Source organism: Moschus berezovskii, chromosome 22, assembly GCF_049115385.1.
Source record: "Moschus berezovskii isolate FMDL1 chromosome 22, NW_MosBer_1.0, whole genome shotgun sequence".
Taxonomy (NCBI): Eukaryota; Metazoa; Chordata; class Mammalia; order Artiodactyla; family Moschidae; genus Moschus; species Moschus berezovskii.
This window is the reverse complement of record NC_142481.1, coordinates 4,256,083-4,278,491: the sequence shown is the minus strand read 5'-3', so window position 1 is coordinate 4,278,491 and position 22,409 is coordinate 4,256,083. Positions and strand designations below refer to the sequence as shown.

At 41.6% G+C, this 22,409-nt stretch overlaps 1 protein-coding gene across 1 annotated transcript in view; it reads right to left on the bottom strand.

The window, feature by feature from the left end:
• Window positions 1–18,737, bottom strand: part of LOC129546424 (uncharacterized) — a 67,943-nt gene extending 49,206 nt beyond the window's left edge. Inside the window, 4 exon segments of the mRNA XM_055411351.2 lie at window positions 4,879–4,971; window positions 5,437–5,563; window positions 17,273–17,481; window positions 17,953–18,737. Of these exon segments, the coding sequence (XP_055267326.2) occupies window positions 4,879–4,971; window positions 5,437–5,563; window positions 17,273–17,287 (235 nt within the window). The 5' untranslated portion in view covers window positions 17,288–17,481; window positions 17,953–18,737.
• Between the last annotated feature and the right edge of the window lie 3,672 nt (window positions 18,738–22,409).

Below are 22,409 nucleotides of genomic sequence, written 5' to 3'. Positions count from 1 at the left end.
GCAGGGAGCAGGCACCACCACAGACAGGGCAGTAACAACCACAGAACAATGCGGAAACAGCCTGAATATCCAGGCAGGCTCTGGTCAAGACAACAGCAATCAAGGCACAGATCAAGATGATAAAAGCACAACCCTCTGGACCAACCTCACCCACCAAGGTGCAGACACCAGAAGGAAGGCTAACTAGGTTCCTGTAGCCTTCAAAACAGAGACCATAAACAGAAAGCTGGACAAAATGGGATGGCAAAGACATAGGTTACAGAGGAAGAAGCAAGATAAAAACCTACAAGGTCCACTAAATGAAGAGGAGTTAGGCAACATAATGATTACTTCCTGCTTTTAGTCATCCTTAGTGGAGACACCTAACATTTTCACAACTCCTAGGTGCCTAATAATTATTTAATCCACTTCTTGCCATACAAGTTTCTGAGAATGGTCTATTAGATGTTTCAATCTAAAAATCATAAATGCTAATGACAGAGAACTAATCAGAAACTGAGGACACATAAGACAGTGTCCGAGGAAGCAGAATACAAATAAGATACACTTAATAAAGTACTAGTTTAAGAAATTAAATAAGAAGAGAGATTTTAAAACTATGATTGAAAGAGGGAACTCTACTCATTTGTGGAGACCTAAATTGGACGGAAATCAATAGAACGGTAAAGACTAGAGATCTCTTTAAGAAAATTAGAGGTACCGGGAATATTTCATGCAAACATGGGAACAATGAAGGACAAAAACGGGATGGAACTGAAAGAAGCAGAAGATATTAAGAGAAGTTGGCATGAATACATGGAAGAACTATACAAAAAAGATCTTAATGACCGAGATAACCACAATGGTGTGATCACTCACCTAGTAACAGACATCCTGGCGTCCAAAGTCAAGTTGGCCTTAGATGGCATGACGAGCAACAAACCTAGTACAGGTGATGGAACTCAAGCTGAGCTATTTCAAGTCCTAAAAGATGATCATGCTAACGTTCTGCACTCGATAAGCCAGCAAATTTGGAAAACTCAGCAGTGGCCTCAGGACGGGAAAAGGTCAGTTTTCATTCTAATCACAAAGAAAGGCAATGCCAAAGAAGGCTCAAACTACTACACAATTTTCCTCATTTCAAACAGTAGAAAAGGTTCAAAATTCTCCAAGTGAGGCTTTAACAATACATGAACCGAGAGCTTCCAGATGTTCAAGCTGGATTTAGAAACGGCTGAGGAACCAGAGATCAAATTGCCAACATCTCTTGGATCATATAAAAAGCAAGACAGTTCTGGGAAAACAACTACATCTGCTTTATTGACTACACCACAGCCTTTGATTGTGTGGATCACAAGAAACTGTGGAAAATTGTTAAAGAGATGGGAACATCAGACTACCTTACCTGCCTCCTGAGAAATCTGTATGCATGTCAAGAGGCAACAGTAAGAACTGGACATGTGACAACGGACTGATTCCAACCTGGGAAAGGAGTAGGTCAAGGCTGTATATTGTCACCCTGCTTATTTAACTTTCATGCACAGTACATCATGCGACATACCGGGTTGGATGAAGCACAAATTGGAATCAAGATTTCAGGGAGAAATATGCATAATCTCAGATATACAGATGACACAACCCTTATAGCAGAAAGCGAATGAAAGGTTCTTGCTGAATCACTCAAAGACGCCCGGATTCTTGGCCTCCGGAGGAGAATTCAATCCAGGACCTGAGACACGGCTTGATCGCTCAAAGCTTTCATGTAATAAAGTTTTATTAAAGTATAAAGGACATAGAGAAAGCTTCTGACATAGATATCAGAAGGGGATAGAAAGAGTACCCCCATACTAGTGTCAGCAATGGAGTTATATACTCTCCAATGAATCCAAAGAATGTCTGGAGGTTGTAAAGATCTCACCAGCCCTACTCCCATAATTTACATTTTAAGATAATGGGATTAGCTAGAAGGTTCTGCTTCATTGACTATGCCAAAGCCTTTGACTGTGTGGATCACAATAAACTGTGGAACATTCTGAAAGAGATGGGAATACCAGACCACCTGACCTGCTTCTTGAGAAACCTGTATGCAGGTCAGGAAGCAACAGTTAGAACTGAACATGGAACAACAGACTGGTTCCAAATAGGAAAAGGAGTATGTCAAGGTTCTATATTGTCACCCTGCTTATTTAACTTATATGCAGAGTAGATCATGAGGAACGCTGGGCTGGAAGAAGCACAAGCTGGAATCAAGATTGCCGGGAGAAATATCAATAACCTGAGATATGCAGATGACACCACCCTTATGGCAGAAAGTGAAGAGGAACTCAAAAGCCTCTTGATGAAAGTGAAAGAGGAGAGTGAAAAGCTTGGCTTGAAGCTCAACATTCAGAAAACAAAGATCATGGCATCTGGTCCCATCACTTCATGGGAAATAGATGGGGAAACAGTGGAAGCAGTGTCAGACTTTATTTTTTTGGGCTCCAAAATCACTGCAGATGCTGATTGCAGCCAAGAAATTAAAAGACGCTTACTCCTTGGAAGGAAAGTTATGACCAACCTAGACAGTATAATAAAAAGCAGAGACATTGCTTTGCCAACAAATGTCCGTCTAGTCAAGGCTATGGTTTTTCCCGTGGTCATGTATGGATGTGAGAGTTGGACTGTGAAGAAAGCTGATCGCCGAAGAAGTGATGCTTTTGAACTGTGGTGCTGGAGAAAACTCTTGAGAGTCCCTTGGACTGCAAGGAAATCCAACCAGTCCATTCTAAAGGAGATCAATCCTGGGTGTTCATTGGAAGGACTGATGCTAAAGCTGAAACTCCCATATTTTGGCCACCTCATGTGACGAGTAGACTCACTGGAAAAGACTCTGATGCTGGGAGGGATTGGGGGCAGGAGGAGAAGGGGACGACAGAGAATGAGATGGCTGGATGGCATCACCGACTCGATGGACATGAGTTTGAGTGAACTGCGAGAGTTGGTGATGGACAGGGAGGCCTGGCGTGCTGTGATTCATGGGGTCGCAAAGAGTCGGACATGACTGAGCAACTGGACTGAACTGAACTGAACTTAGTCCAGAGACTGCCTTCAGGCAGGAAACATTATTGTTATATAATCCTTGTAAAGACCAGACCTACTCCCATAATTTACATTTTAAGATAACAGGATTAGCGAGAAGGTTTAATCCAGATACTGTCCTCAGTTGGGATACATAATTCTAAGGAATGTAGAGGGGAAAAAAAGTTTGTCCTACTTTCCTCCTTGAGAATTCCAGACCCCTCTCTTCTTGAGGAACCCTAGACTTCTTATCAACCTGCCTATGAAATGACTCTGTCACAGAGGAACTGAGGAGTCTCTTGATGAAACTGAAAGAAAAGGGTGAAAAAGTTGGCTTCAAACTCAACTTTCAAAAAACGAAGATCATGGCACCGGTCATATCGTTTTATGACAAACAGAGGAAGAAAGAGTGAAAACAGTGAGAGACTTTATTTTGGGGGGCTCCAAATTCACTGCAGATGGTGACTACAGCCATGAAAGTAAAAGACGCTTGCTGCTTGGAAGAAAAGCTATGACCAACTTAGGCAGCATATTAACAAGCAGAAACATTACTTTGCTGACAAAGGTCCATCTAGTCAAAGCTACGGTTTTTCCAGGAGTTATGTATGGATGTGAGAGTTGGACCATGAAGAAAGCTGAGTGCCAAAGAATTGATGTTTTTGAACTGTGGTATTGCAGAAGACTCTGGAGAGTCCCCTGGACTGCAAGAAGATCACACCACTCTATCCTAAAGGAAATCAGTCGTCAATTTTCATTGGAAGGGCATGGTGAAACTGAAGCTCCGATACTTTGGCCACCTGATGCGAAGAACAGGTGCTGGGAAATAAGGAAGATGAGAGGAGAAGGGGACAACAGAGGATGAGATGGTTGGATGGCATCACTGACTCGATGGACATGAGTTTTAGCAGGCTCTGGGAATTGGTGATGGACAGGGAAGCCTGGCTTGCTGCAGACCATGGATCACAGACTCAGACTCAACTGAGTGACTGAACTGAACTGATTGATACGTATAATTGATTCTCTTTACTGTATAGGAGTACAAAGTTGGAAAACAGCTATATTCCAATTAGAATTTTAATAAAGCTTTATTATATAATCTAAAATTGTCATAGTTTAAATCAACCATTAATAATACAGTGGAAAATGTGCTAAGATTTTATGTCATTTTAAAATTCTATGAAGTAATAGAATATAATAAAGTATTTTAGAATATTAGAATTGAGGCAAATACACTAAAGATATTTATTATGAGATCATATAAGGAAAAGAGAAACTTTGAAGTCAACCTGAGCTGTGCATTCTTTCATTTTCATAAGGTTTTGCTTTCTGCAGTGAAAAATTACTTTAGTTTGAAATTTATTTAGAAGGTCCTATGTGTCGTTCCCAGTGGATAGGAAATTATAAATCAGAGAACAAAAACCTATCCCCAGTATTCCTAGAAGTTTGGCAGTTTGTCTGCCACTCCACTCACACATTTCTGTCTAGAGGTACCAGGAAACTTTAAAAGGACTGTCATACAGTTACTCAGAAATGGGCAGAGAGTTTTCCTAGGACCCCCCAAAAATGGAAAAGCAACGAATGAATGCAGTTTGTAACAAGGTAAGCGGAGACTTTTAGTTCACACTGTGATGGAGAAAAGTAATCACTGGAGATAAATTCATGACTGATTTAAGAGGCAGAATGGGGCAGGTGATACATTTCTATGACAGCAGCAGACACAAAGCCAGGTTTTCAAAAACCATTTCCATTGAAGCAAATCTTCCAAAACCATGTGAGGAAGGATGAGTCCCTCGCTGCTCCTTGACCTCTCACCGAGTCATCATCTCATCCATCCATGCCTACCTGGGTAAATGGCTGGTGTCCTCATCCTCTCTATATTCCTCACATCCTTCAATTGCTCCAGAAAGGCAACCCGGTTCAGCTTCGAGACAAGACCTGTTCATCAGAGAAAGGAATATCTGTGTTGTTAGAGATTTTCAGGATCGAATCCAATAAGTATTCAGGTGAGACAAGAATGTATTTTGTTCTAGAAAACCATGTCCCATACTAACAAACACCTAACAATCAGATCCTGAGATTCTGGTCAAGTAGTACTAAGGCAAAAGTAAGTAGTGTCAATGTGAAATTAAGAGAGGGTGTAACTATTTAATACCAAAGAACTTACACAATTACCACTAACCTAGAATGAAGGAGGCAGAGTACATCAAGGAAGAAAAATGACACCAGCATAACGAATCATCATGAAGTCTTTCTTTCTAAACTCACAAATACCCATTTTCCCCTAGAAAGCAGACATCTGAAACAACTGTGGGAAGCAGAAAATTTCAGAAGACATTCTAAAAATTACACAACAAAAACCCAGTGGGTAGATAAGGGATTCTGGAAGGCAGTTATCCTCACCCAAGGAGGCCAGGTTCCCGTAGTTCTCTAACATCACGTCCCTGTACAATTCCCGCTGACTGAGATCCAGGCATTCCCACTCGTCTTGAGTGAAGTCTATGGCCACATCCTGGAACGTCAGCCGTCCCTGAAATACAAAGTACAGATGCCCTGTGGCCGAGGGAAGACTTCCTAATGTGACCCAAGATGAAAACAGCAAGTTCAGAGACCTGGTCGTGATTTAGTGGCTTGGCTGGTATGACAAAATATATTATGTACACAGTAATCTTTTCTACCCAATTTCTAATGTGAAGAAAAGAGGATGAGTTATGATCCACAAGCCATTAGAAAAACTATTCTCAGCTGAAAGAGCAATTATAAATAATCAGAGCAACATTCAGTTCAGTTCAGTTGCTCAGTCGTGTCCGACTCTTTGTGATCCCATGAATCACAGCACGACAGGCCTCCCTGTCCATCACCAACTCCTGGAGTTCACTCAAACTCATGTCCATCGAGTCGGTGATGCCATCCAGCTATCTCATTCTCTGTCCTCCCCTTCTGCTCCTGCCCCCAATGCTTCCCAGCATCAGAGTCTTTTCCAGTGAGTCAACTCGTCTCACGAGGTGGCCAAAGTATTGGAATTTAAGCTTTAGCATCAGTCCTTCACTGAAAAGGTTGGCTTGAAGCTCAACATTCAGAAAACAAAGATCATGGCATCTGGTCCCATCACTTCATGGGAAATAGATGGGGAAACAGTGGAAACAGTGTCAGACTTTATTTCGGGGGGCTCCAAAATCACTGCGGATGCTGATTGCAGCCATGAAATTAAAGACGCTTACTCCTTGGAAGGAAAGTTATGACCAACCTAGACAGTATATTAAAAAGCAGAGACATTACTTTGCCAACAAAGATCCGTCTAGTCAAGGCTATGGTTTTTCCAGTGGTCATGTATGGATGTGAGAGTTGGACTGTGAAGAAAGCTGATCGCAGAAGAATTGATGCTTTTGAACTGTGGTGCTGGAGAAGACTCTTGAGAGTCCCTTGGACTGCAAGGAGATCCAACCAGTCCATTCTAAAGCAGAGCAACATTAGCATATTTATTCTTCAGTGTTCTACTTGTGTCACATAGCATAAATTGTTTATCAAAGAAACAGGAATTTTTTTTTAAAGAGTATTCTGAGCCAAGAGTTTTGAAGTGGGGCCAAAATGCCACATTTTTAGCAAGGTTATTTGAGTTAGTAATGTTGAAAATTCTGCTCTATTAATGATGATTTTGAACCGCAGTGAATTAGAATAGTAAGGTAAGAATTTATACTTAAGTTGGAACTTTAATTGTTTTACAGATTTTGACAGGTCTAATAGGATAGTAACCTTTCTTTTGGTCTGGGCTCGTGTTGGAAAAGCATTTCCAGACATGAGACAAAATGAGAGGGAAATAAATTTATTAGAATGGGGGACGCTGTTAGAACAGCAGGCCAGCTCAAGGGAGAACGCATGTTGAACAGGGGTCCTTAGACCACTTTCATAGCCAGGGTACAAGAAGTGGGATAGGGGTCTTGTGGATCATTGCTGAATGGATGGGGCACATATACTGGGTGGGGGAAGAGTATGAAAAATAATTTCTCCTTATAGGGTAGGAGGGGAGACCACTTATACTGCTCAGGAGGACTTGAAATCCATCAATAGTTACAACATGGGGGAGGGAAAGATGCTAAGGGGTCTTAGTTTTCCGTTCCTGCATTCCAACACCCTCCTTGGTTTGATCTACTCTTTTGTCCCTGGGTCACCACATACCTCCCTCTATTTTTAGGGCCAATTCTTTGGCCCTTTTTGATACCTTGGATGGCATCACCGACTTGATGGACATGAGTTTGAGTGTACTCTGGGAGTTGGTGATGGACAGGGAGGCCTGGCGTGCTGTGATTCATGGGGTCGCAAAGAGTCGGACACAACTGAGCGACAGATTTGAACTGAACTGAAATGTCTAAGTATCTACCCATTTCCCTTCTCACTCATTTGGGAATCCAGTTTCAAGGAAAATGGGGTGACGACCGCTCTGGCTTCTTCCGGCTGAGCAGGGGCACCATGGGACTCCGGGTTCCCTTAGCCTACTCTGTCAGGGAGCATTTATGGAGGGAGATGAGAATCCATGGATAGATAAGGTGACTTGTTTCAGCATTGTCCAGGTGTTGGTCAGGGAATATTCTTGCACGACCCCTTGGAAATTTGTGGTATTTTCAGTTCAGTTCAGTTCAGTCGCTCAGTCGTGTCCGACTCTTAGCGATCCCATGAACCACAGCACGCCAGGCCTCCCTGTCCATCACCAACTCCCGGAGTTCACTCAAACTCATGTCCATCGAGTCGGTGATGCCATCCAGCCACCTCATTCTCTGTCGTCCCTGTCTCCTCCTACCCCCAATCACTCCCAGCATCAGAGTCTTTTCCAGTGAGTCAACTCGTCACATGAGGGTGGCCAAAGTATTGGAGTTTCATCTTTAACATCAGTCCTTCCAATGAACACCCAGGATTGCTCTCCTTTAGAATGGACTGGTTGGATCTCCTTGAAGTCCAAAGGACTCTCAAGAGTCTTCTCCAGCACCACAGTTCAAAAGCATCAATTCTTCGGCGATCAGCTTTCTTCACAGTCCAACTCTCACATCCATACATGACCACGGGAAAAACCATAGTCTTGACTAGACAGACCTTGGTTGGCAAAGTAACGTCTCTGCTTTTTAAGGTGTTGGTCAGGGAATATTCTTGCATGACCCCTTGGAAATTTGTGGTATTTTAGAAGAAGATAACTTTACAAGAAAGTTTAAATGTACACGACCCAAAGATTAAGAAAAGTAGAAAAGCTGCTCAGGGGCTAGACAGGAAAACCAGGACGGACATTGGTTCGTGATGTTATTGTTTCTCTAGGTACGAGAAGAAGGAAGAATTTGGGCTCATAAAATCTTTGCCTGAAAACATCTGACCTTCGGAAGGCCAGTTCTGGGTTTTTCCCAGAGCACAGAGTGCCTTATTTCTGATCTCTACTCTGAACTGCTTTTGGGGGGTGTTGACAGTCAGGAGCTTGCAGTGGTCATGATGTCATCATTGTAGAGACAGCTGGCAGAGTCCACTCAGCAGGGTCCCTTCATAGCCACATATTTGACCATGCTTTGGGGGCATTTCTTGTCCATTGTGTCCTGCGGCACTGAGTAGTCTCATTCCCAGGTCTAGGAAAGGTTCCATTGATGGGCCACTCAATGTGCTGTTTCTAGAGTAGGACTTGGGAGGAGCAAGTCTCTGGACCATCCCTGTCTTACTAGCCTCTTGGTCCTGAAAAATATTCCCTCTTTTTGCTTCTTCCCATATCTAGAGTTACATTATTACAATCCTTGGTCGCATATGGAACTGCATATCAACATTTATCACAGACTCAGTCACACATTTAGTAACCTAAGAAACAATCTTCTGAAACAAGCGACATAGAAAATAATATAGCTATAGCTAGCAGTTATTCGGAGAAGGCAATGGCAAGCAACTCCAGTACTCTTGCCTAGAAAATCCCATGGATGGAGGAGCCTGGTAGGCTGCAGTCCGTGGGGTCGCTATGGGTCGGACACGACTGAGCGATTTCACTTTCACTTTTCACTTTCACACATTGGAGAAGGAAATGGCAACCCACTCCAGTGTTCTTGCCTGGAGAATCCCGTCCGGGGGAGCCTGGTGGGCTTCCATCTATGTGGTCACACAGAATCAGACACGACTGAAGTGACTTAGCAGCAGCAGCAGCAGTTATTAGGAAGCTATTATTAAGTTATTAGTCAGGTCATAAGTAAGAATAAAAAGTCAAGAACTTTCATTAGGTTGAGCCCAGTATCCCCAGGTCATCTGATTTCACTTGTTACATTATTATGGCCAGGTGGTAATCTCCTGTTTCTATATCATGGAGCATCTAATCTTTATCTGAAGATTTCTTACTGAGGTTAGCTTTAGAAACAAACTTAGAGTGTCCTTTTTAATAACTTAATTAAATCTTTTAGAAATATAACATAAGAAGGAACTATCTCAGACGTGAGTCTTAGTAAACACTAAACTTCAATTAACAAAACTAGAAACTTAGTTTAACAATAAAAAAAAAAGTTAATATTCAGTGAAACAATTTTTTTTTACTGTGAGGGCATTAACCCTGTAGACAGGGAAGGTTTTAACCCATCAAATAGAAATGAGGTTTGTCAGGGAGCCAGGAAAAGCCAGGCATCCATCTTGGATTTCGCATAGCACTGACTTTGATTTACAGCTATTGTTTATGCATTTTTAATTCCCTGATTGAGAAGCAGACCATGGCCATGTTTTAAGGACATCAGGATGGCAAAAGACTAGCCATGAGGGGTTACTGTTGGAGAAGAAGAATGAGCTTTGTCTACATGTACCATAACCTTCAGTTCAATTCAGTAACTCAGTCGTGTCCGACTCTTTGCGACCCCATGAATCACAGCACGCCAGGCCTCCCTGTCCATCACCAACTCCCGCAGTTCACTGAAACTCATGTCCATTGAGTCGGTGATGCCATCCAGCCATCTCATTCTCTGTCGTCCCCTTCTCCTCCCGCCCCCAATCCCTCCCAGCATCAGAGTCTTTTCCAGTGAGTCAACTCGTCGCATGAGGTGGCCAAAGTATTGGAGTTTCAGCTTTAGCATCAGTCCTTCCAATGAACACCCAGGATTGAGCACCATAACCTTAAATAATGCTTATTTACTTTACCAAAGTAACAAAAGATTTTGAAAATGAATATAAATCATTTAAAGGCAAAGAAATTCATAATCTCTTACTGAAAGCTGCATTCTAAGAAAACTTTGTTCTATTAACATAGAGATTAGACTAAATTCCAGTCTGGCACCAGCTTACCAGATAGCAAACAAAACTTGTTTATCAGTTAACCTTAGAAAAATCTTTTCCATAAATCTTGTTAAGTAGCAGTATTCTTACAAAGGCATCAGAGTGAAACCATAGAAGGCATGTTTAAATCTGATTAAACTGCAATTGACAATGTAGTCTGGTCATTGCTGTGACTTGTGGCACTTTCACAGGATAAATAGAATTATAGTTGACCACATTTTATTAGGGCATATCAGATCTATATGAACTCCACATAATTTTAGGATATCTATATTAGTAACATCAACCATACACTATAATCTCAGAAGATTAATCACCCCTTCAACAGTACGCCCATGTAACTTAACATGTCCAAAGAACCCAGGGGGTTTAATAGCTCCCTGGGATGTCTTAGGGGCCCACTGAAGCATTCCAAAGTCAGCTAGAAGTCAAGTTATTTAGGAAGTTTTGCCGACAAATATCAAAAGGGGTTATAACACTCAGTCAGATAAAATCATATAGATCACTGGGAAACAATATATTCACTTAGCCAAAGTAACAAAGAAGATTTCAAAGGGAAACACAGAACAGATCACTTCAGAGGTAAAGAAACTCAAAATCCATTATCAAAGGCAGCTCAACATCTCAAGAAAACTTCTATCTATGCAGAAAACCCTTCTCTTGGGGTCCACTTTCCATAAAATCTTATCACTTTCTGTACCCATTACTTTGTTCTCCCATCCTGAAACAGCCACCTGTAAGTCAGACCTACTTCCTTAAATGTAATTTCATTCCTCATCCCTTCTTTACTGAAACTACACATCTTATTTTCCTTAAGCAACCAAGAACTTAAGCATTCTGCAGATTGGTGAACATAAATACCAGTGATAATTTCTAAAGAAAAAAAAATTCAGGAAAATATCTCATGATGGCATCAAGTATTATTCATGAATAGTCCAAAATCTCTACTTTCTAAGAGGAAGTTAGTCCTCAGTAATGAATGTTTCAGAATCTTATTTTATTTGGAAATGACCTAGCTATTCAATGAACTTCTGTCACTTAGTTTAGCACAGCCCTAGAAATTCAGGTTACTGAAATCTAGACAATGTTCTAGAGAGACATTTCTAAAGTATAATTATTCTTCAAAGAGTTCCTCTGAAAGCTCATATCTCTTTAACATTTTCTTTGAAGTTTTTTTTGTTGTTGTTCCTTTCCTAGATGTACTTTCCTGGTTGACAAACTTGTAAGAGATATAAAAATATAACAATATTTAACTTATAATAAACCTAGGCACAATGAAAATACTGATCTTAATGACTCTTAGACATATCTACATTAGGTTAGCAAACAAACATTAATACTACATATTTAATATTGAATATTTCCTAGTTCACATGAATCTGAAATTCACTTGGGTTAATTTCTCTGGTAATTAGAATTGAATGATTTGTAAGCGCTTACTTTCCTTTAGGCAAATTAAATTAGAACTCAATTACAACTTCAGCAATATTACAAAAAAAAAAGAGCGCACCCTGAGACATATATAAATCCAGACAGACAGACGGACAGAGATCTCATAGCTTCCTGCCTGAGATTTAAAACATCTCTTTGACTCTTTTCTGTTTGTTTGGCTTGAAGTTCTGATTTGCCCAAGGCTGAGTCAGCTCTCAGGCAAAGTGAGCAGTGTATTTCAAGGATATGGAAAGGGTTAACTTCAAACTTATCCCTAGGCAGGCCTGTTAACAAGCTAGTTTTTCTAAATGCATATACAAAAACAAAGGGTTGTGCAGTTTCCAAGGGAAATAAAATTTCATTTTAACCAGTTTTCTCCAGAGTCTAAAGAATATCCGGGCCATCCTGTGTCAAAAAGTCATCTTTCCTTTCTGTAGTCTTAGTTTTATAGCTAAAATATAGACCAAATAATGCTCAAATTGACTCTGATATCAGGGGCATTTCAGCTGATAAAAATTTTGGACTGTCCCTCTGGTGGAAAGAGAGGTCTTTGTCCCATGAGAAGAATCTGAAGGCTTAAGGGAATTTGCAGGCGTCGGGGAAGATTGGTCCTTCCCAGCCCTGAGAAATAGGAGTAGTCGGAAGGGAATTCTTTAGGATGTTCAGGAGTGGGGGAAGCTTGGTTCCCTCTCTACCTGAGAGATAAGCTTCCTTAGAAGGGGATTCTTTAAAATGTTAGGACAGTTTTTGATCCTTCAGGCTTTTAAATATAGAAGAAAGACCTGGACCAAAGGGAACCTCAGAATCCTTTCCTAGAGATCACGTGGATATGAAAGGTCGAGTAGTGGTCATCTAGGAAATCTGATGGAGAGAGACAGAGGGGGACAGGAGACGGGGAGACAACAGAACGCAAGGAAATTCTGAGTCCTTTTCCTTCTTTTGGAAAAACCTAATGTGACACTCAGAGGCCCTTTTTGGGGAGGTCCCCCGTTTGTACTGGAGTCAGACCTTTCCGAGGGTCAAAATTTTCCAATTTCTGAGAATGTAGCCAAGAGTTGAATATGACAGAGCCTCCTAGGATGTAACAGAACCCACTCTTAGCCTACCTAGCATGTAATGGGAGTCCTGAGAGTCACTGGCTGACAGAAAGGCGTCCCCTTTTCCCCAGTGGTCTCTCCGAGCTACTGATGGCACAAAATGGCCGAGCGGCCCAGCAGTCGCTTCCGACAGTGACAGGAGGCCGCTGAGAACCGTGCAGCTAAGCCACCAGGTGACAGGGGCAGAGAAAGACAGAGATTCGCGGGAGCAACCAGGTGACTCACCACTTGGTGATTGCCTGAAACGTGGAAGGCACTCTTGAGATGGCTCAGAGGCAACACCCAGGTCCTGTAAATCAATGCGGACCAAAAGGGAAAGACGTGAAAGTGACAGGGAAGAAGGCTGCGGAATCCGCCTTACAATATATCGGGGAGGCGGTGGCCCGGGGACAATGGTCTCTGTTTTGCTTCCACCACCGTGTGCCTGACATGGTGGACGGAAGTTGCCTTGTGCCCTGATCCGTTCTGTGTGCCCCCTATCCTCACGTTAGTCTGTGGCAGGCGCCCCAGTGGCTTTTATGTGTCTGATCTGCGCCCACACAATATTGTTTAGCATAGCCCTCACTTGCAAAAAAGACAAAGGAGACACCCTCACAATAAGAAAGTAAAAGAGAGAAAGAGGCTGATGTTCCCTGATTTACGCAGAGAACCAATAAAGTCCTTGACACAGGGCTGGTACCACCCATGAAAGCACAGGGTATACTCTCGAGGAGGTCTTGAAAGCCCAGGGGAGAAAGTGAGCTCGACAGGTATTCACGGTCCAGAGAATTAGGCTGAGGGAGAAAGAGAGAGAGAAAGAAAGACAGACATAGGGACCCAGGCTCTGATGGAAGAAGGGTGTTTAATGATCTTTGTGTGAGCATATATAGGCTGTTAAGGAATTTCTTTGACAATGATAAAGATCAGAAAACCAAACATGTATAGTAATCGTTACCAAGGAAACAAGGAATTAACAATGGTCATAAGGTCAGAAGACAACCCATATCTCAAGAAGGAGGGTGGTCACTAGGCAGATTTACCTAAGGGAAAGAGTTCACTGAAGGTAATCCATACATCCAATTCACCTCATTATCTCAGTCCCGGGAACATGACTAAACTGGTGTTATACTATAATATGACTTTTACACAGCAATATTTTCTACAGTAATCCTAACCCCCAAAAAGATGAGAAATGACCCACACATCTTTTCAGAAACTATTCTGATATGGAAAAGAAATGATAAAATAATCAGAACAACATGGGCATATTTATTTTTGAGTGTTGTATTTGTATGACACAGGATGAATTTACTGTCAAGGAAACAGGTAATATTTTTAAGAAGCATACTGTGACCCAAGAGTTCTTGAGTGGCAGAAATGTGCCATTAATTTTAACAAGTTTAATTGTTTTCCTGGTATTGTTAACAAGCTTCTTTTAACTAGTGATGTTCAAAATTCTGCTCCATGAATGATCGTTTTGAATAGTAAAGAAATGCAAGTAAGGTAAGGTAAAGAAATACAAGTAAGGTAAGTATTCATACTTATGAACTTCAAGTATTTTACAAATTTTAAGTTCAAATACGATAGCATCCTCAGTAGCAACAATCATTTGAACGATTCAGGATATACTATATATATTTCTGAGAGTTTTTACAGAGTCTTGGATGTGTAACACAAATAGTTTAAAATCAGTTATGCTGTTGTTCCACCTTTTTGCAAATATGTAGCAAACATTCCTTAAACAGCTTAAATTTACTTCACTTTATGTACTCTAAACTTTAATAATACAGACAAATACATAGGGACAACTCTAAAGAAAGTTCATAGAAGTTTCTCTAACTGTGAAGAATACAAAATACAAGAAAAATAACTGATCTAGTCATACGAAAATTTTCATGTATACAGATATTAAAATGGAACTATATATTCATTTCACTAAAATGAAACAATCTAAGGCCATGGAAAATATGTAAGAACAATTTTTAAAGGTTAGAATAAATATAAATATTCATGAAACGATGATGGCTTTTATATAAACCTGAGGTTTCTGCCTGCACACACAGATGCACACATAAACACACTTAAGGGAAAGCAACCTTTCATAAGTAACAGATCTTTTGGAAGAAACATTTTTCATTCACCTTTTTTTAAACTCAAGTGTATTTTAGCATTTATGGTAAAACAAACATTTACAAACTGTGCATGAATGCGTGCTAAGTCACATCAATCATGTCTAACACTTTGTGACCCCATGGACTGTAGCCATCCAGACTCCTCTGTCCATGGGATTTCCCAGGCAAGAATACTGGAGGGGGGTTGCCATTTCCTTTTCCAGGGGACCTTCCCAACTCGGGGATCAAACCCAGTTCTCCTGCATTGGCAGGTGGATTTTTTATACCACTGAACCACATGGGTTCACTGAAAACAATTATTTCTCTTCAGTAAGAATGATAAAAAACACAATATGAGAAATAGTCTACATTTTATTAGCAAATATACCATGACACCTATTTAGAACACAATTCCAGACCTATGTGAAGAAACTGTAAACCTTTACTGAAACATATAAAGTCTGAAAGTTTTATTTTGAAGATGTAGTGACATAAAGACTTCAGTGACTGCAAATTCAGAACAATTCAAACTCAAAACAAACATGGATATTTCAAATATAAGTCTCAGCTGTATCTAGGAAAGCCAACATAAATTTTCAATTTAAAAACAAAGAAAACCTAAATAGAGTGAAATTACACATCACTGCAGATGCTGATTGCAGCTGTGAAATTAAAAGACACTTACTCCTTGGGAGGAAAGTTATGACCAACCTAGATAGCATATTAAAAAGCAGAGACATTACTTTGCCAACCAAGGTCCATCTAGTCAAGGCTATGGTATTTCCAGTGGTCCTGTTTGGATGTAGGAGTTGGACTCTGAAGAAAGCTGAGTGCCAAAGAATTGATGCTTTTGAACTGTGGTGCTGGAGAAGACTCTTGAGAGTCCCTTCGACTGCAAGGAGATCCAACCAGTCCATTCTAAAGGAGATCAGTCCTGGGTGTTCATTGGAAGGACTGATGCTAAAGCTGAAGCTCCAGTACTTTGGCCATCTCATGCAGAGAGTTGACTCACTGGAAAAGACTCTGATGCTGGGAGGCTTTGGGGGCAGGAGGAGAAGGGGACGACAGAAAATGAGATGGCTGGATGGCATCACCAACTCAATGGACATGAGTTTGAGTAAACTCTGGGAGTTGGTGATGGACAGGGAGGCCTGGCGTGCTGTGATTCATGGGGTCGCAAAGAGTCGGACACGACTGAGCAACTGAACTGAACTGATTTCTGTAATTACAATCTGTAAATCTGTAATTCTGCCAAATTACAGATAAAGTTATCACTGTATAGACTAGTAAAACTTCACAATAAATGAAGCAAAATAGCTACAAGTAGCCAAAGAAGCTCGCCTAAAGAGAGATTTAGACATTATTTTGAACAATAAAATAGAAGGCAAACACAACAAAATATTTTTTAACAATGCAACAGATGAGGTATTCCAAGGTAACAACAAAAATCAGAGGGGGGAAAAATGTCAAACAGCATAAAGGAAAGATTTAGGTTTTAGCGTTGTGTAATAAAGAATTTAGGGACTTGCCTGATGGTCCAGTGGTGAGAAATCTGCCTGTTAATGCAGAGGACATGGATTCCATCCCTGGTCAGGGAAGATCCCACATGCCTTGAAGCAACCAAGCTAGTGTGCCACAACTACTGAAGCCCACCTGCTCCAGAGCCTGCCAGTTATTAATACAAAGACTGATCCTGTGCCTTAGAGCCAGAGCTCCACACAACATAGTAGCTCCTCCTAATCACAACAGAGAAAGCCCAAGCCCATCAGCAAAATCCCATGAGAGCCAAAACCAAATAAATACTGAAACTAAAAGAAAAAAAAAAAAGAATTTGGCAGGTTTTGGATCCCAGGTTGTGGAAGTTTGTTAACTAGTCTTGGAATTTAAGTTTTTCTCTTGAAACTTCTTTAGTGACTAAAGTAGCTTTATTACTCTCCGTGGGCCGTGATAATTTATGCTAACAACATGACCTACAGTGGGCCCCTAATTTAATAATGGGATGACTCGGGTTGTGAGGCTGGCCATTTCACAAAGACCAAGGAAGTGACTCCAGGTTTGGGGCTTTGAGCCAGGTGGGCTTATTAGCCCAACCTCTAAGGAGGGGGAAGAATGCTGGAGATGGTATCAATCCCGCCTATGTAGCTAAACCCCAATAAATCTCGGGACTTAAAAGCCCGTCTTTGCCTGGCAATACTCTGTGTTCTGTCACACTGATGTGCCAGGAGGGCAATGGGTCCCTTGGGATGATGACTATGGGTAAGTTCAAACAAACCCGTTCAGAAGTTAAGGCGCTTATCAAGTCCAAAGACACAGCATTTCAGGAAAGAGAGAACAAACACGGACAATGCCTCTTACCTCGGAACGAGTCATTTCTGACTCCTTGCTTTCCACTTCCTCTGGGCTTTCTTCTCAGGTAAGATGAATCTTGGGAAGTGACCCCAGAAAACAGGCTGTTCAATGCTTAGAAAAACACACCGACGTTCCTGTAACACAGCCCCACACAGAGGGAGGATCTCAAGAAGTACAAAACGCAATCCTCTACAGCCACTGACACAGCAGGGATTCTGGAACACAGAATCAAACGAGATGTTTTTAGTTTAATTCTTTTCTTCAGAACTCGCGGCCCTGCCTGTGAAAAACACAGGTTCTAGGCTGAACCTCCCCTTCAAACTTTAGGCGAGACCCTGACCAAACTCCATATAGAATAGAGCCTCCTTCACCTCTTCGTGAATCAGGGACCCAGGGTTGCGCAATGCAGGACTTGAAGCAGCGGCCTCTACAAGTTAGAAGGTAGAAGTGCCCGAGAAGGACGTGGCTCTAGAACGATACTAACAGCAAGCGGACGTGGGCCCCAGGGACCCGGCAGCTAAGCTAAAGGACTTCAGAACTCACGGCGATGCGAGGACACACTGGGGATGGATTTTAAAATGGGGACGGTAGTTTGATCGTCCACAGAGACCCCCGAAAGCCACGTGTGAAGAACAACAGACTGTGGGACTAGGAAATCCGTGTTTTAAGGAAACAAACAAACTCACCAGAACTCTCTATCGCTCATTTAAATTCAGTTCCGGGTCTGCAGGATACTGCGCACGCGCAGCGGAAGATCCGGTACAGAGGAAAGTGAGTGCGCTCCCCCGCGACCAACGAGAGGGGACGTAAGCTGAGAGGGTGGGGCGAGGGCGGAAGCGCCGGTAGGTAGGGGCGGGGCTCGTGGGGGCGGAGCCTTGCCCCCCCTCACCCCTGTCAGTTTTGGATGTCTTGGTCCTTGCCAGCTGTGCTTCCTTTCTTTGCCTTTTGATTCCTTTAAATCTCTTTGACTTCCTTTGGAGCAGAGCTGCTTCCTCGTTCTAAGTTAGTATTTCACACAACTTAAGGCAAAAGAGAAGAACTTTGAGAGTTGTCTCTATGGGAAGCTGAGATATTTTCAGCAAGTTGAAATACGGAGAAAATTGGAAAGCCCATTGTGTGAGTGTGTGAAGATGGGTATCTCTTCAGTGACGACAAATAGAATGTAATCACTCAGATGATGTGTTGGGAGTGTCACGCGAGTGTGTGCTCCTCGGTTCTGTCTCCTCACCACAAAGATTCGAAGTGACGGCCATTAAAGCCCCGTTTGGCGTGTCACAGCTCTCGGGTCTTGGACAGACCGTGTTATAGCTCTCAGGTCTCCAACGGGCCGTGTTATAGCGCTTAGACAAATCAATGCAGGTTATGTGAGTTCAATCCCTGGTGGGGGAGCTAAGAGCTCAGAGTTGAGGATTTAATCATTTCTTACACAGAAAGCATTAATCATTACAATATAAAGGAAAATGTATGTCAAATTAATAAATTACTTACTAAAGAGAATGTGTTAGAAGCTCTCCCGGTAGTCCAATGGTTAAGACCCCACCTTCCGATGCAGATTTGCGGTTCCTTCCCCAGCTGGGGAACTAAGGTCCCACATACTTTGGGGTGTGAACAAAAATGAAAAGAAAATATATTTAAGTATCTATGAGTGGACAAATTCTAAGTAGAGGATATTGATACTGATTTTCATGATAAAAGATTCAGTATGTCAAATCTCACGGTTCCCTGCTGGAATCTCTGGTTCTGAATGTGACACTGATAACTAAGAACTAGGAGAATATTCTCTAGGGAGTTGGCACTGAGGTGTACCTGCTATTGCAGACTACAGTGGAAATTATGTGGGGATTTCTATCAGACATTGAGCCCTAACTGTATACACAGGAGGTATTTGCCTCAAGATACATTTTAAGAAGTTCTACGACGTTTCAGACAATGAGGTATGAAAATTTCACCTTTGTAAAATGACAGATGGAGAAATTCTTGAAAATCCCTCTCAGGTGCTTTGGCTCCATTTCTCTATTCATAATCTAAATGGAGGCACAGTTCAGTGGTCTCAAGAATAGAAAATAACTCTTCTTTGGTAGAAAAACTTCTCATGAATACAAACTATACAGGCAGACAAATGAAAGTCCCTTCCTTTGTTTAGTTCAGTTCAGTTCAGTCGCTCAGTCGAGTCCAACTCTTTGCAACCCCATGAATCACAGCACGCCAGGCCTCCCTGTCCATCACCAACTGCCGGAGTTCACTCAAACTCATGTCCACAGAGTCGGTGATGCCATCCAGCCATCTCATTCTCTGTCATCCCCATCACCTCCCGCCCCCAATCCCTCCCAGCATCAGAGTCTTTTCCAGTGAGTCAACTCGTCGCATGAGGTGGCCAAAGTATTGGACCTCAGTATTTCCTACTGCTTCCTTGTGAGTCCCTGTCTCCAGGGACCAAAGGGAATAGAAACTTCCTCAAGGATTTCAAGAGTCCCTTTGGAGATGATCGGTACAAAGTTTTTATTGTTGCTTTATCATTAGCAACTGAGCAGTAAATGTTTTCACAATTAATCTGTTTCCCAAGCCTGTCTCTCATCGCAGATACAGGTGTCAAGATAATTGCAGTTCTGAGGGGACATGAGGTACAGAAACACAAACCCATATCTAGGGGTCTGGCTGCCTCCCTCCCTGTCACAGGAGCAGCTTGCTGTGACCAACACCTGAACCCAGTATCCGGGCTATGTGAGGATATCAAGTGAGTATTTTCTGTTTCAGCCTGAGGGCAAGAATCTGCAAGAAACAGGTGCTTCGGGGAGTCTGGGTTGGTGACCATACAGGAAAAAGGGTCAAAGTAATCCAGTGCCAAAGCAACACTGGAAGGAGGAATAATTCAAAAATTAAATGAAACTATTAAAGAGAGATTAGGTGCTGCCAGATGTCAGCTCCCAATGCCTCCTAATGTATCTTAGTGTACTTCTTTTTGAAAAATATTTATTTGGCTGTACCGGATCTTACTTGTGGCCTATGGGATCTAGTTCCCTTACCAAGGATCAAACCTAGGCACCTCCCCCCAATCCCGGCCCCCCCACCCCCCACCCCCGCCCTCACTGCAGCTAGCCTTGAGAACGAGGTGTCTTAGTCACTGAACCACCAAGGAAATCACAGTGTAATTTTTGTGACAGAGATTGTTATTGTAGAATCCAAGCGATATGAAACCTGATGTTTAATGTAACTAATGACTGGAATTGCAGAGATATATGGGAAATCAGGAAGTACCTTACAGATATCATACATTTTTAGGGTTACTATATGTGTGATTCATGGGGTTGCAAAGAGTCGGACACAACTGAGCGACTGAACTGAACTGATATGGGTGCCAACAGCACCTCCATGATTAATAAAAATAAATCTATAGGAATGATCTTTTCTAGAAACAGTGTATACAGTTGACAATTGTGTGCTTAGTCCATCAGTCGTGTCTGACTCTTTGCAACGCCATGGACTGTAGCCAGCCAGGCTCATCTGTCCATGGAAGTCTCCAGGCAAGAATAGTGGAGTGGGTAGCCATTTCCTTCACCAGGGGATCTTTCCGACCAAGGGATCGAACCCTGGTCTCCTGCATTGTAGCCAGGTTCTCTACCATCTGAGCTACCAGGAAGCCTTAGAAATACCTTCTCTAACTCTGGAATTTATAAAGTGCTTAACAAAGACATTGTTTCCTACTGAAAACATCCATAGTTGGCTGATTTGGGTCAGACCATTTTCCAAAAATAACTTCAGAAATGGGTTTCAGATGGTAACTATCAGACATAAAACCAAAATGTGTCCTATTCTCGGATTTGAAAATATTCTCAAAATTTATAGACAAATTGTATGACTTCATTTTACAAAAGTCACTTTTTAAATACGTCATTTTCTTTAAATGTGATATATTAATGTTTCAGAAATCTTGACTTCCACTTAATACTTTTAATGTCACATTAATTAACAGATCAGTTTATGGTTTGGAATTAGTCGTGTTTATTTTGTATGTCACATCAGTTTATCACACATTGATATTTCTAACTATCATAGTTTAGGTTATAGTCTTCCATGACTGGTAGATGTTTATTCAATTCCTGTCAAAGACGAATTAATATTTCTATCACCAAGCAAGTAAAGAGCTTAGAGTGCATTTGATAAACAAAATTTGTCAAAAAATTTTAAAAATATTTAAAAATTTTATTTTTAATTAAAGGATAATTGATTTACAAAATTTTATTTTCTGTCAAACCTCAACATGAGTCAGCCATAGGCATACGTGTATGTCCTCCCTCTTGAACATTCCTCCCATCTCCCTCCCTCATTGCACCCCTGTAAGTTGATAAAGAGCCCCTATTTGAGTTTCCTGTGATTTTCAGCAGTTTCAGTGGCTACCTATTTTACCTGTGGTAATGTAAGTTTCCATGTTACTCTCTCCATACAGCTCACCCTCTCTCCCCTCTCCCCATGCCCGTAAGTCTATTCTCTACGTCTGTTTCTCCATTACTACCATGCAAGTAAATTCTTTTGTAAGATCTTCCTAGATTCCGTATATATGTGTTAGTATATGGTATTTATATGTCTCTTTCTGACATACTTCACTCTGTATAAATTATATAGTTTTTAATGTATATAAAAATTATACATACTTATACATATATAATTTATATGTTTATATAATTATATAGCTTTTAAGAAAAATAAAATTTTTCATAGAAATATGAAAGTGGCTCAGTCATGTCTGACACTTTGCAACTCCCTGGATGATACAGTCCATGGAATTATCCAGGCCAGAATACGAGAGGGTAGCCTTTCCCTTCTCCAAGGGATCTTCCCAAGCCAGGAATAGAACTGGGGTCTCCTGCATTGCAGGTGAATTCTTTATGAACTAAGCAACCACGGAAGCCCTGCCATGGAGCAGACGTCTAAACTAGACTAGAATCAAGGCATCCTTGGTGGTTCAGACAGTAAAGAATCTACCTGAGATGCAAGAGACCCACATTCAATCCCTGGGCCAGGAAAATCCCCTGGAGTAGAAATGGCAAGCCACTCCAGTATTCTTCTCTGGAGAATTCCATGGACAGAGGAACATGGCAGGTTACAGTCCATGGGGTCCCAAAGAATGGGACATGACTGGACATGA